At 36.7% G+C, this 15,539-nt stretch overlaps 1 protein-coding gene across 1 annotated transcript in view; it reads right to left on the bottom strand.

The window, feature by feature from the left end:
- gpc5a (glypican 5a) overlaps window positions 1-11,472 on the bottom strand; it is a 191,393-nt gene extending 179,921 nt beyond the window's left edge. Inside the window, exons 1-2 of the mRNA XM_030130951.1 lie at window positions 11,096-11,472; window positions 4,066-4,227 (exon numbers count right to left, since the gene is read on the bottom strand). Of these exons, the coding sequence (XP_029986811.1) occupies window positions 4,066-4,227; window positions 11,096-11,252 (319 nt within the window). The 5' untranslated portion in view covers window positions 11,253-11,472. The remainder of the gene's footprint in view (window positions 1-4,065; window positions 4,228-11,095) is intronic.
- Between the last annotated feature and the right edge of the window lie 4,067 nt (window positions 11,473-15,539).

Genomic DNA, 15,539 nt, shown 5'->3' on the forward strand with positions numbered 1-15,539 from the left:
TCTAGCCCCCCTCCCCTCAACTGCATCATATAAAGATGCCTAATTGAAGGGTTTGCACAAAACAAATGACCACATTAGCCTGCTCCCTTTTAACTCGTCTGTCTTCCTGTCCTTGTTGTAATGCATTATACACTCCGCTTCTTCTCTGTTGTCTCTCAAATTACAGCGCAGGCAGCCAGTTACAACAGACTAAAACTAAGGGATGTATTTTTCTGCAAATCCAAACCCACCCAACCCTCCAAAAAAGAAACTTTTTTTTTTTTAAGTTCTTATTGAAGTTTGTTGGGAAGCAATAAGCAATATGGTTAAGTAATAAGGTGTTGAGGGCAGTTACTTAACACTATGGATGATACTGATACCAAATATGATACATCAGTTACAGTATTTTTAACTAACTGGTCCGCTCTACTCCCCTCAAAAGTGCACTGTCAAATCCTACAGATGAATAGCAAATGTTCTGTAAATGTTCCCTCATGTCTGACTAAAACTGTGCATAGAATTAAGGTAATAATGACAGAAAAACATTATAACAGAAGCTACAAACTTCATGTGCTAGATCTCAAAAGGGTGTATCCAAGTGGCTGAGGCGTCTCCGTCTGCTTCGTAGCCAGTTCTAAACATGAAATACATTGTCCAAAGTTTGTATTTGACTACAAGATCATTTGTAAAGTTGTTGGCTCAGATCCACTCCTATTATAATCTGAAAACACCCACATCAAAAGCCACATTCACACAAGATTAATAAGAAACAATTCAGTCACTTTAATTCAGCATCAGTGAACACTCCCTAGATAGGAAAGACACATTAAATGCTTGACTTGTATTTCTTTTATGTCCACACATGAACAGAAAAACAGCTCTTTTTCCACTCTGGTGAGATCCAAGAACCTGCCAGACGTTTCTGTCCCTCCGTGCTTCCCATACATATGGTGCCACAGTGAGTTTTCTCCATGTGACAAAGGCTCTTAAAACCTCCACAGCCAAAAGAACAATGCAGCGTGGGTGGCTCTCGCTCTTTTTTCTTTTTTTCTTTTTTTTTTTTTTGGTGTGCCTGTGTGTGTGTGTTTACAGAACACTGCTAGTTAAGGAGAAGCAAACGGAAACTTTTTCATAGATGTTTTAATTAAAGTTAAGTTATAACACCAAATCATAAATGTTCCTAATTGATTTCTGAATTTAATTTGACTTTTTTTTTAATTATTATTATTATTGTAGACAGTATGACGGCTTTATATTTGAAGTTTTGTCTGGTCAGCGTTATCATTTTTATTTTATTTTACTAGTTTATTTAACAGGCCTATATTGTAAACATACATCCATTTCCGTCATTCAGGCCTGTAACACATTCAAAAAATGCTGTAACCAAGTCAAATATGAAGTACTAATGATAGTGAAATGCTGAAAAATGACTTGATTTGAAGTCATATGTGCAAACTGAGCCAAGGATCGCCAATGTACCCACACTTTTGTGAGAAAAATCCTTGAAAAGTTTAATGACCAGAATGTTCAAGGATGGAGGATCCTCCCAAGTCCCATAAAATCAAAAAGTGATATTTAGAGGTACAGATATTAGCTTAATTCACTGATCTTCCCACTGACAATATAAAGGTTGAGAAGTTTCAGATAAGGACACATGAATAAATCAACTACATATATTGAAAACTTATAATAATGTCAAACATAAAAGATGAATGGACAACAAACAGAAAAGCAAAAAAGGATCACTTCTATGTAAAACTGATAAATAGTAGGAAGTTTAGTGAAGAAAACTGAAAATGGACCAGTTATGCTCCATAGATGACATGTTGACAGAAAGAAATGCTGACAACTATATCCCCATGTAACATATGCAGGGGGGAGAACAATGTTCCTCAAAGATAGAAAGGAATCTGGATATTTCACCCTCTGTGGTGCAGAACAGAATTCAAAGATGTAAAGAATGTGGAGTAATTTATGTGCATAAAGAGCAAGAACAACTGCTGCACAACTTTCATTACCTTTCACAATAAAAGCTTTAAACATATGCACGGTGTGACTGAACCTCCCTGAGAGCATTTCACTAAGAGGTAACTCAATAAAAGAGGTTACAGCTTTATCCACATCACATACAATGATGTATATTCTAGTTAAATATACCAAGTAACAATAAACATTAATGACAGCTTAATACAGTATAACACCAAATGAAACACACATGATTTCATTTAAAACTCTTGACAGAATCTAACGTCACAAGTTAAGAAAATACAACATAGGCCTATCCCATTTTTGACAGTTTAAGCCGGAAACGCTCCATATCATGGGTATTTAGAACAGCTCATAATGTCATAATAATTACAATATTCAATGTAGTTATTCTAATGCTAAAATTCCAAGAAATGGGTTTAAATTGCTGAGCTTCTATTGCCGCTTGTACGGCACAGCCTTGATGTTGGAAGCAGCCGCCAATGTTTGTTGACTGATGAGAGCTGATGTTGACAGGGAACTCTGTTTGGTTTGGCAGGAGTGCACACTGGCTGCCATTCCACAGATGAAACCATGTGAGTGCTGCACACTCTGAGTACTTTTTCAAACTGCTACCAGTTCCTGCAGTCTTATTTGACTGCTGCCCCTGTGTGAGTAAAAACCTCAGCCGAAATGCATTGAGGAAAAAGCAAGGGATTTCTGGAGTTTTCCTGCTTTTTAATATGTTTTCTTACTGTCAACAAATCTTTGAAGAGATGAAAACATAGTATAAGTAGATATGGTTAACAAGCAGAGTCATTTTAAAACACACAACACAAATTATTCATTCAGTTTTCTTACATTTAATGATTATTTGGACACTAAAGTGTACAAGCTGCTAAAACGGCCTATCACAAATGCATGATTCCTGTTTCGGTTAAGTTTGCTAAGAGCAAGACGGAGCCTTTTTAAGACATGAAACTTTATATCTGTGACCTATATTTTCAAGATTTACTCATTCAGTGGGGAGAGATGAATCTGAAGATCCACAGACACTGCAGTAAGATACACACAACACAGTTTTAATTTTGATCTTTAAATTTTCAGAATCAAATTGTAAAGTTCTTACAGCCTAAAAGTCTCACGGCTTTAGAAAATCTTTATTACGTCAGCGTTAGAACTTCCATGATTCCTAACAGTTTTACTATAAACACTCAGTATTTTAGTTCATGCGCAGAGCCTGAGCAGACAAGTGAAACATCTGAAAAGAGGGCAATGCCCCTGCAAACCACAACTAGAACACTGTGATCATACTAGACTCTCCTATACAGTATTTGAGTTCAGGAGGAGGATAAGAGCACATCTTTAAACTAAGAGACATCGTTAGACTGAATTGGCTTAATGATACGTCTGAGACTGTACATTTAAGTCATAAGCTCTGTATTTGTTGTCTACCCAAATGAGCCGTCATATGATAGCTATCAGCTAGAGTGGGAGAAACATCCCACATTGGGCAGGGAGAGCGCACAGACAGAGGCAAGTTGTTGCCTGCAAGTAAACGGTCAGTCACTGTTGCAGAGAGATAGATGGAGAGGAATGGAAATAATGACACAAAGAGGTTAAAACCGAATGCACAGTGTACGTCTGGTTTACAGTGTGTCTATTATGGGATAACTGCTCTCTGGGACAATTAATGTAAGCGTTTGATGTCCTTATCTGGACACTGAACATCTGTAGACCATCGTGTTCTGCAACAGAAGCATTAGTAAAGGGCTGAGACGTCCCTGATAGACATTCGCCCCCACAGACGGCCTCCGAGTCTCCAACAGGTAAAGCCAACCTATCTAATCTCCAGATCAGAGTGTTGTGTTAGATCTGGAAGGAGGACAGACAATGCTCTGTTTGCTCCAAAGTGAATTCTCACTGAACATACACACACAAACAACTGACTCATCCACAGCTTTTGCAGCACCCACACAAACCCTAACTACTAACTAAACGTACACCCCAGCCCAGAAATACACACAAACACACACAAACATACAATTACCCACAAACTTTGTTGCCCTCATCGCTTATACACATATGACGCCAAAACTCACACACTAGGTTAAAGTTTACCTTGAAAAGTAGCCACGTTACGTGAGATGAGAAACTTGAGACTGGAGCTGGACATCTGAAGGAGGTTCTGGATGTCTCTACGAGCTGCAACCTGGTACTTCTCCTCCATCTTTTTGGTGCAGCAGGTCAGGTTCTTGGATGTGCACACCTGAAGGTCTAAGCCTACCAAACCAGACAGAGGAAATATTATGAAGTGTACAAACGGCGAAGAGGAACAAAACATGTTAAATACATACTGTTTGGTCAATCCTCAGTCAAGCAGTGGTGGAAAAGGTATAGAATTTTCTTTACATAACAACACACTGAGAAAATATTCCACTACAAGTAAGTTCTACATTAAAAACTGTGGGTGAAAAGCTTTTAGCATGAGAAAAATGTGCTTAAAGGTATTGATATTATTATTGAAAAATCAATTGTCTCATAATTTAACACATTTGTTATAGGTGGAACCACTTAATACATTAATACTACTAAAATATGAAAATATGTGTTTCATTTGCATTGAAGCTGAGGTAATGTTTGTACACTGTAGTCTACTTTGACATTGTTACTGCACTTATTTTGTAAATGTATAACTTTTGTTTTAAGATTGTTAGTTTTAATGCACATAAAAGAAGAAAATAACCTGATGAGATAAGTGGAAGATGGTTATGTCAAACCATTTCATAGCTGAGTTTACAGAATGATTATATTATGAAATAAATATGAGATGTTAACTGTTACTGTTTAACCTAAAAAGTTCTAAAGTATGTAAGAATTATTATCCTGCCAAATTGGGTTTATAGATTGCCAGTGACCCAGAATATACCTGATTAGATTTTGGGAACAGTAGGTCAAAGTTAAATTTTTTTATTAATTTTTAAAATCTCTTTTTTTTCCATTTACTTACAATGGGCAAAATTTCAAATGTCTGTAGCAGCAAAACGATTGGTTGAATTCATACCAAACTGGGTTTATAGTCTGGCAGTGACCCAGAATAGATGTGGTTACATTTTAGGAAAAGTAGGTCAAAGTTCAAATTTTTTTAATCATTTTTGTCTCCCATTTACTTATGATGGGCAAAATATCAAATTTCTATAAAAACATCAATTTTGTTTCAATTAACTTCAGACTCGGCACATATATAGAGGAACTTAATATGCTGACATCACCACATGCATTACATGATGACATCAGCTGGATCGATGCCAAAATAAGATACAATATGTACCAGGGGCGGGGTTTGTTGTGTCTGGTACCACTTGTTAGTAAAAGTGATCACTGTGCACTAAAATGGTCCGTGTCAGTGTTCTACTATAATATATGATGTTTGTCCATTCATATCACTTCTGTAAACATACACACATAACATTTTAGTAATGGGCATCTTTTAGGTTGAGCTCATTTTAATTACTTTGTGTACTGTTGAGTAGTTTATTCCACATTAATGCATCATTTTCTATATCGACATCTTATATTTGGAGTGTCGCTGTCCTGGGAAAACCACATGAGCTTTGTGACAACATATTTATGTCAATCAAAGCTGGTTTGTAAAGAGTCTATTTAGGTCATGAAATGCCAACCCAACATTAACACACTGCATCCTTAGATTTAACATCAACACATTTGGAGATGTGGGGTGTTGAAAAACTATTATCTAAGAGGAAAAAACAGCTGTCGACAAATGTAGTTGGACTGGAATTATAATGCTGAATATATTTGACTTAAGCAAGTTCCTAAAACACTGATGCCCATAAAGTTGGAATAATTTTGTTGGCACATTCCTCTTTTTATTCCTATTTACACACATCAGTAATCATCTTTGACCAGGTGCAATGATTGCATACTGAGTCCCAGTTACACTCTATCTGTCAAGAATAAATCATATTAGTCGCTTTTCCATTGAGCAAATATAAATTCCACATAAAAATTTACCTAATGGAAAAACGACAATTTCGTCAAAACTCTCATTTTTCGATGAAAAGTTTTTGTGCTGATAAGAGGTGGTTTTTCGGGCGTAGCACAATTGGTACATCATGCAAAACTGAAATGGAAAGAACTTTTTCTGCTACTAGAGTCATGTGAATAAAAAAAAAAAAACTATGTTGACAGACGTTACAATAAGAGAACAAGAGGAGTTTAAAAGAAACACGGCGTGGTATGTGTGGACACACAAGCAAAAAAATCTGATAATGGAACAAGTGAAAAAAAATCTTGGTAAAATTTCGTGACATAAGATTTGCAAGATCTATTGTCTAAAAATAAGTTCTTATATCCCTCTGAAAGGTTACTCTTTAGGTGATTCTGTCTTATTTTAAGTGTGAGGAGATATTTTGACTAGAAATGAGAAAAGTACAGTTGGTAAGATTTTGATTTTTGCAGTAAGGAAACCGAATCATTTTTTTAAATTTAGTACAGGATAGCGGGCTAACATATAATAATAATGAATATATCTGTATATCAACATGATATTTACGTTTGCCACCATGTTTATGGAATAACTTCTTGTGTCATCTCGCGATAATAAATAAACAAATCATCGCATTTGTGATTTAAAGGAAAAACCAACATTATTGACTTCTGTTTTTTCAACATTTAGTAAATATCAGTAAAGTTTTGCACAGATGTCCAATGGAAAAGCGACTATTGTCACAATCATTTCATGAAGAGGAAGAAATATATTATTCTAACTTTATGGGTGGTAAGTGAAGTACTTGAGTGAAGTACTTTTACAGTTTCATTCCATCACTGAAGCATTCCATCAGGTGGATCTGACACATTAAACTGCCTTAAGGTATGAACGAGAAGGAGTGTGTTTAACTGTTTCATGTTTTATTTGTAAGACTGACATGCTCATCCAACATTAACTGATAAAAATCAATAAAGTCCTGTGCAAATATCTTTATTCTACAAAATATGAAGTGATCAGATGAAACACGCTTTACTGGAGCAAGACAACCAAAACATGTACAGCAGATATGAAGTGTTGATCTCAATCAAAGCGCTGTTATCAAGTGATGCCTCAGATTTTTTTCCCCACGAACAAATGTAAGCAATCTGCACACATACGGGGAAAATCAAAACACGTTAAAAGGGACCTAAAACTCTGCAAAAGCCTCTCTGACATGTCTAGGCAGAGTATAAAAAGAGCTGCTGCCAAAGACGCTATCAGCTCCCTGCGAGGTTCAGAGAGGAGACAGCGGCGCAGGCGATGGCACACGTGGAGGAATTCAAACTCCTCCAGATAAGACAACATGAAAGAGCCCCAGGTCTTGCTTTTTTAACCTAAATGCTTCCCAGAACTATTTCCACTTCCGCAGACACAGCTTTTGGGCCAGTGTGATAGACTTCTGACTTGCTGTGTTCTGACCTGAACTGAAGGCTGCCACTGCACTTCTTATCAGACAGGCAGCGTCAAATGTGGAAACAGCTCTCTCGGATTCCTGGAATATTTGGAGGTTGTTTTTCTTAAGTCCACACTCAATTATAGATAACTTCTGAAATCATGCTCATGTAGTAGCTTAGTAGCTCCTCAGCACCTCCCATTACATTATCTAATCTTTTCAGCGCACTATAATCTTTATCCATCGCTAAAATTATTCACATCTTTCTAATGTCAGGACTGCAGTAGCACTTTAAACTGCATACATCTGCCAAAGGTCAGCGCAGGTGCTTTTTTTATTTAACAGTACTAAATGTTTTTATAGGATTGGCCACTAAAACAGGAGCTTATCATCACTTAAACTAAAGGAAGCACAATGCACCTCAGTGAAAAACATTCCACTGTGCATTCAAATAGCAGCTCTGTGACTTCACACTTTATCGGGTAAGTGACTATTTTTGGTCATTTCAACATGCATGTGGTCTGCAGTAAAGCTGCACAATATATCGTTTGAGCATCGACAACGCAATGCATGTGTGCACAATAGTTACAAAGCAAGTCCTGCGATATAGGAGGCAAATGAACTCAACATGTTCTCATCTAATTTCAAGGGTACCTGACACACACTGCACACAGCGATCCACCAATCACAATCATTCTTAATCAGTTTGGAGTGAGTTGCTGATAACAATATTGAAAAATAGGACCAATGGCCCTGTAGCTTACCAGCCAAATGAAAAGCTTTGGGAAGTGTATCCAGATGCCATTTATTATCACCCAGTTCTGTGTATTTATTATATTACAGAAATAGCCTGTGTTTTGGTCATATTCTAATCAGATCTGTAAAAAATTCTAATTCCAACTTGATATCATTGATACTTACTGATTTATTGGATCAATCCACTTCCTATCTGTTATAATGGGAAAATTTTTCAAAGTCGCACCAAATCCAGAATCAGATCTGGATCGAAATAATTTCAATATCTTGTGTTGATATCATCATATACCAAGTTTGAAGTCAATCGGAACTGTACTTTCAGAGAAGAAGAAGATTGAATTTTTTTCCCCATAAGAGCCCATGTTAAATTTTCCATAAGTTCCTGGATCCAGAAGAAGATCCTGATCAGCATGTGGACATTATGTTTTGGTCATCTCCCCATCAGGGCTGGACTGTAGAAATTTACACTGGATATCATTTATATTTACTGAGTTATTGCATTGATCCACTTCCTATCGCTTATAATGGGGAAATTTTTCAAAGTCGCACCAAATCCAGAATCAGATCCGGATCCAAATAGTTTCACTAACTTTTGTTGATATCATCATAAAGAAGCTGTATACCAAGTTTGAAGTCAATCGGAATTGCAGTTTGGGAGAAGAAGACAATTGAAAGTTTTGTAACGGACGACGGACGACAGACAACAGACAATGACAGACACCGCATGACGACAATAGCTTATGGCCTGTCAGCCGGTAAGCTAAAAATGAGCAATGAACAAGAGAAAATCACCGTAAATGAAGACTTTGTGCCAAAAAGAAGAGTAACATTAGTTTTCTGGAATTATTTTTCGACCACAAGAAGGATGATATTGAAACGTGTTCTGTGTCGACAGTGCCTTACACCTGTTGCCGCAAGGAGAGGTAACACACAGCTATTATATACTCCTGAGTATTTTTTCATATCGCAATATATATCGCAGGGTTAAAAAAAAAATAAAAAAATCGCAATGTCTCTTTTTTCCAATGTCGTGCAGCTCTAGTCTGCAGGGTCTGTAAGGTCCACCTCTGCTTGATCATGGTACCACGAAGTAATGGTACTAAGGTAGATAATGATGTTCAAATGGAGAATGTGGATGTTGGCAGGAGTCTGGATCAGCACTTATGTTGGTCTAATGTTCTAAGTGATGTTCTAATGTTCTAAAATATATGTTCCTTTAACTTTACATGTGTTTTTCTTGTATTTCTTAGATTTTTTCTTTTTTTTTTTGCACTTGCAGGTAAGGCACCAAATATGGTAATTTCATTGGCCTAGACTTTCTACATAACAATAAAAAATTTTTTAAAAAGTAATAAAAAAGTAAGTCTCGTCTTGAATTTCAGAGTGTTTCTATGAGTGCCCTATAAAGGGTTAAAACCACACAAACTCAGTTAAGGGACAGAGGTTGGTGATGGTACTTAGGGTTATTTGGAGGTTTCAGAGGCATTTGGGGGTCAATTAAATCCGTTTCCTCACAGCAGCAGAGGAAAGAGGTGATGGGGGGAATGGGGGGGTGTAGTTTGTGGCAGGATGGTAGTTAACACGATTAAGACTTACTTTTCCACGAGTACACAGAGCTCCTCAGCACCGAGCTGTCTGGTCAATGACAGCCCACATGAAATATCCACACCCATAATTCCCTCAAATCTTGTAAAGCATGCCTCATGTGGTATCATATTATGGGTGGTGTTCAGAAAGTTAAGTGACGCCTAGTTTACCTAACTTTACACAAAATAATTCCTGTTTATCCCTACAAGCCGCTTTGGGCAGATGAATGTCCAGACAGGAGTTTCTTTCTGCTCGCAACCAACAAGTAATCTCCAACCACATAGTGCATTTATTTTACAAGATATACAACACATTTCACATAAACATTTATAATAACAGTAGCAGCAGAAAATGAAAAGTTGTGCCTTTAAGGTGCTGTTTCAGAACAAACACAGAGAAATCTATATGTACATGTATTTATTTTTACTTATCATTGAGTGTTTTATAATGTGATGGACATTTTTAACCCTTTCATGCACGAATTATGACAACAATAGTCAAGATCTTTTTCTTTCTTCTTGTTTTTATCCCCCCTTAGGCATGAAAAAAAAAAGCAATTGAGTTTTTTTTTTTTTTTATGAAGTTACAAAAATGTCCATGTGTTTAATTTTTGAAGTGTAGAAAACGTGTTTAAAACCCAATATCAGAAAGTGAGATAAAAACAAATGAAAAGATTTTAATCCTACTAATCTGATGTTTTCTCACATTTTAACATATTCTACTGCTAGTTATTACTCACTTCATGGAGGTAATATGCAAAAAAAAAAAAAAAAAATTTTGTCTAACAAATAACAACTGATTTACACTAAAACATGTTAGTGCAGATCAGGTTTATCAAGAACAGCAAAGTTACAGTAATGGGATGAATTGCAGTTTATGGGATGATGTATAAGTGTCCATTGTGTTGGCTGATATGGAACTAAAACAACAAAACCCATGAATATACAAGAGAACAGCTGTAGAATAGCTGTCCACTGGAGTGACCACTATGCATGAAAGGGTTAATTTAGTAAGAATCTGACAAACTGCATCAAAATATTGTAAAGTTAGTATTATATGTTTACCTTTTAATATGGAGCTGACATGTTTACCACTGAGGAGGTATAAAATGCAGTCTGAGCAACTTCAAAATTCCCTATTGATTAAATGTAGTATTGTGATTACAGTCACACATTGAGAAATCCAAAAGTTGCTGTGTTGTGTTTTGAACCCTCAAAAAAAGAAAAGTAAAACAAAAAAATGTTATAAAACTTCTTCAGTTTCTCTAAGAGCTTAACATGTTGATTCTTAAAAAATAAAAATAAATGTTGCAGAGAAAATACATGGATTTTACAGCTACTCTGTGAGGATTAGGTCCAACATACCTGGTCTGGGGCTTAAAGGCGGTAATTGATTTGGTCCAATTTGTCTGAGTTGGAAAACTTTACGCACTTCGTCGCATCTGTTCGGACTTCCCAAACCCAATCCAAAGCAACACGCCAGGAAGAAAACGCAGTTCGTCCAGAGCACATCCATCCTCATGCAACAAAATCCGGATTAATCTCCCAAATGAGAATGTGGAAGTTCAGGCTTGTATGAAACCTCTGGTCCGCTCAGGTGAGTCCGGTCCACATGTCAGGGTTTCAGGGTTCACACACCACCATGCGCCGTTTCACACTCTGCGTAAAATATCACCCGAATTCAGTCAGGGGGAAGTGGCAGCGGTGTGAAGAGTCTGATCGTACTCGGCATATTGTCCAAGTTGGTTGGACCGACAGCAGAGGCGGAACCGTAACGTTACCTGCACTCTGCTGGAGCAGATCCGCCCCCGGAACCGCAGTCCGACGGCGCCATCTAGTGGACCTGACGGCACACTTCAACTATATGATTAGGTTTCATTACACTGGGTTACAAAATAATGTTTTTTGCAAGTTGTCTAGGTTTTTTCAACTGAATTAGGACCATTTTGCACCGCTAAATCCAAAAATGACATCTGTTTTTCTCAATCAGGTCAGTTTTTTTTTGCTAATTTGATTTTGAAAAATTTGATCTTCTCACAAAATTGATTACATTTTTGTGACTTTATCAGTTGATTTTTTTTATATAGTTCTCACCCAAAATAGGTTTTAAGAGAAAAAAAAAATCATTTTCTGACAGGATGTATTTATTATTTATTATGTATTCACCGCAGATGTAGCAAAATACGTCAGGCTTATTATTGCAAGATCTTCTTGTCGAAGCCATTTCATTCACCTGTAATATTAAAAAAAAAAAAATAAAATAAAATAAAAAAAAACATTAATCATAAATTGGCAAAAGTAAAATCTTCAGAACTTGTTTACTGCAAGAAATATGAAAGAATTTTGTATCATATGATGTGAAAATGCCCATAAATGTAAGCAAAAATGTTAAAAAGCCAATATGTAGCATAGTTCAGAAAGTTGACCTGACTGAGCAAAATTAATGTGATTTTTAGATTCAGCACACCAAAATTATCCTAAATCAGCTCAAAAAACTTAAACAATAAATTTGTTGTTGACCAGTGTTATGTGTATTTGAAATACTCCCAGATAGCAAAATCATTATGGCTTAAATCTGGCCCAAAACTGGCATGCCATTTGGAAAAGTTCTGGGCGGATGTATGGGCCCTAAATGGCCCAAAATAGGCAAGCCAAAATCAAACCAGAAGGAAGCCAAAATTCACCCAAAACTAATTGCGGACTTCCAAAATATAGCCATAATTGTCCCAAAAAAGCCCCAAATCCCCATAATCCAGCCAAAGAGTAGCCAAAACTGACCCAAAGAGAGGAAAGGAAAAGGAAGCCAAAATTCACCCAAAATTTGTGGTGATCATGCTTTTAACCCTGTCATGCATAGTGGTCACTCCAGTGGACAGCTATTCTACAGCTGTTCTCTTGTATATTCATGGATTTTATTGTTCTTTTCGTTGTTGTTGTTTTTACACATATCTTTATTAAAGTTTTAAGACACTACATATCTTTTCTGACATGAATTGGTAACATTATGTAGATCTCTCCTGAGCATAAACCCCCAGAATCACAAGCCCTCCCCATAGTTTTGACACAATTTATCAGTAAACACATGTTCTGTGCGTCAAAAATTAAACGTGTGGTGTCCAGCTGAGAGGACATTTTTGCAACTTTATGAAAAATAGGTTCATAAGAATTTTTTTTTTTTTTTTCATTATTATTTTTCTAATGTATTTATTATTATTATTATTATTGTATTTATTTTTTTCAATTTATTTTTCAGAGGAAAATTTTCAATCACATTGTTTTTGTTTCTCATGCCTAAGGAGGAATAAAAACACTCAGGAACAAAATTTGATTAAGGTTCTCATAATTCGTGCATGAAAGGGTTAATATGAAATGAGGGTTTTCTTCTGGGGAGAAATTCCCGCTCTGCGCAGTGTTTTGGCTTCACAGAAATATGCCAAAACACAACCATATATGGAATAAGATGTTGCCGCTCTTTAGTCAGTCGTCTGCTTTGCCATAAACATGCCATACCATCCCTATATTTGATCCCGCTCTTTGCCTAGTCTTTTGGTTAACCAGACATATGCCAGAACTCAGCCGTATACTGCTGGTGCCTCCATATCTATTATGGATAACCTTAATCATACCACTTAAGCCTGAAGGTTTTCATAATGCCAGAAGAAAGCCCAAAACGCCAAATGTATGCCATAATACTGCCAAAATATTTGCTATCTGGGCTGTGGATAAATATGTCTGGGTTCTGGAACAAAGGCCACTTGAATTAAAAAATGTTCTAATTTATATCAAAACTATTCTTTACCGACCTTCCAGTAATTTTAATGTCTTTAGAGCTGAAACTAAAACAATGTTATTCACATGTAGTCTTTTTTAAGGGAATACGCCTGCCGTAAGCAGATATTTCCCTATAAGCCCTTATTACAGTGCATATGGTAATTATGCATGTACTGTCATACAGTTACAATGCAAATTATAGCCATGTCAAACAAATGAATAAAAATATTATTTGAGGTTTGCAACTTTGTTTTAAGATATGTAAAAATTCTATGTTTAATATAACAGTTAAGGAATGTAACAGCTGATTTCTCCACTAAACTACACCCTTGACAGTTTTTCCAAGGTAACAGGACCAGACCAGTCTTTTCCAGGTACCAAGTGATGTAAATCTACAAAGCTCCCATGTTTGCATCCTATACATGGAATACAAAAAAAATGATTTAATTTCCCTTAATGAGTTGAACTGAAATGCACACTAACAAAAACTAAACTGGATTGCAGGGTTAAAAGGCTAACCATGTAACCTGAGCAGCATAATTGAGTTATCAACATAATAGACTTGGTCACTGTGACAACTTGGTATAATACTGGAAAGACTGACACAAGGAGAAAATCAGACTGCTTAAGGTCAAACACACTACCATCACATTTAGATTTAATTACATTTATTGGCTACATGTCAGTGCTGTTTGAAGTTTTAAATGGGTGACATTACAGGAGATTTTCAAAACCATGACATTTTCTAAAGCTACAACTGTATAAAAGCATTGACAAGAATCACTTCTGTAAACTGTCAAATTTAGCCCAAACTAAAAGAACCAATGTTGACAGCCTTGACACCTGCAGCCACAAGCCTATTCAACTACTGTAATATGTGCTTTTTTATTAAAAACTACAAAAAGACATTGGTGAACACAAAACAATTTTTAATGTCAAATTTAAGACATCAGAATGACAAATACTTATGTACAGAACTGGGCCATAATATGAAAACACTAGTTTACACAGCTTTCTGTGCACAGTGGGGTCATGGTTAAGGTCAGCTCCATCTCTCTACAGGCCGGGACAAGTGCAATACCTCTAGGCATCACAGCATTGCTACCAATCCCCACCTGCACAGAAGGGACAGTTCTAGATCTCCATGTCTAGAAACACCAAGACCATTATATATTAAAGAAAACTTTAGATCAACAATCCACTTGATAGAATACAGTTCATAAACTTAGTCAGTTTTGCATGGATTTGCACAGCAAACTTCAGTAAAAGCTGAAGCAAACCAGCAAAACTGACCACGTAATGATCAGCAGGTAAAATACCATTGATTAAAAATGTATGAGCATCAGTGTGATGCAGTTAGTTAGAAGTACTTCAAGTGCTTACATTGCAGTAGATAGAAGAACACTACCTGCACTATAAGCACTTTAGTACTGCTGAAACTTCAGGCCACTTGATGTCAACTGACAAATACTCACAGTTGGTGCACATTGTTAATGTGTTTAAATGCAATCAGATTGTAGATGATGTGACACCCCCAAACACCAAAACTCTAAACAGGTGTAGAGCAAGCAGGCCACCATCAGTTTTGCATAGATTTGCACAACTCATTTATTCTTGTAGTGCAACTATGCAAAACTAGCAGAGAACTGCGAGAAATTTGGGCCCAATTGGAAATTGAATTGCTCTGGTGGCGCATATCACAGCCCCTTATGCCAGAAGGAGCACTTAGGGCAGTAGGTGCTAGTCTATTTCACTATCTGCACTAGATGCACCTTAGCACAAAGACAGTACTTCAAAAGACATGTAACATCAAAGAAACTGCGTGTCAGTGTCAGAGTATTGCTTTAAGTGCCTCCACTGCAGTAGGTATTGCATAGAACTACCTGCACTGTAAGCACTTTGACAATACACAGACGGATTCCAAGGCCACTGCTCCATCTCTTCAGCAGCATGGACAAGATGGTCACACCATGCATCCACACTGTAAGTTTGCCTGAGGCCCTCTGCTCCAGTGAGTCTGAAATAAAACGTGGGAAAT

The sequence above is a fragment of the Sphaeramia orbicularis genome, chromosome 3 (assembly GCF_902148855.1).
Source record: "Sphaeramia orbicularis chromosome 3, fSphaOr1.1, whole genome shotgun sequence".
In the NCBI taxonomy this organism is placed as follows: Eukaryota; Metazoa; Chordata; class Actinopteri; order Kurtiformes; family Apogonidae; genus Sphaeramia; species Sphaeramia orbicularis.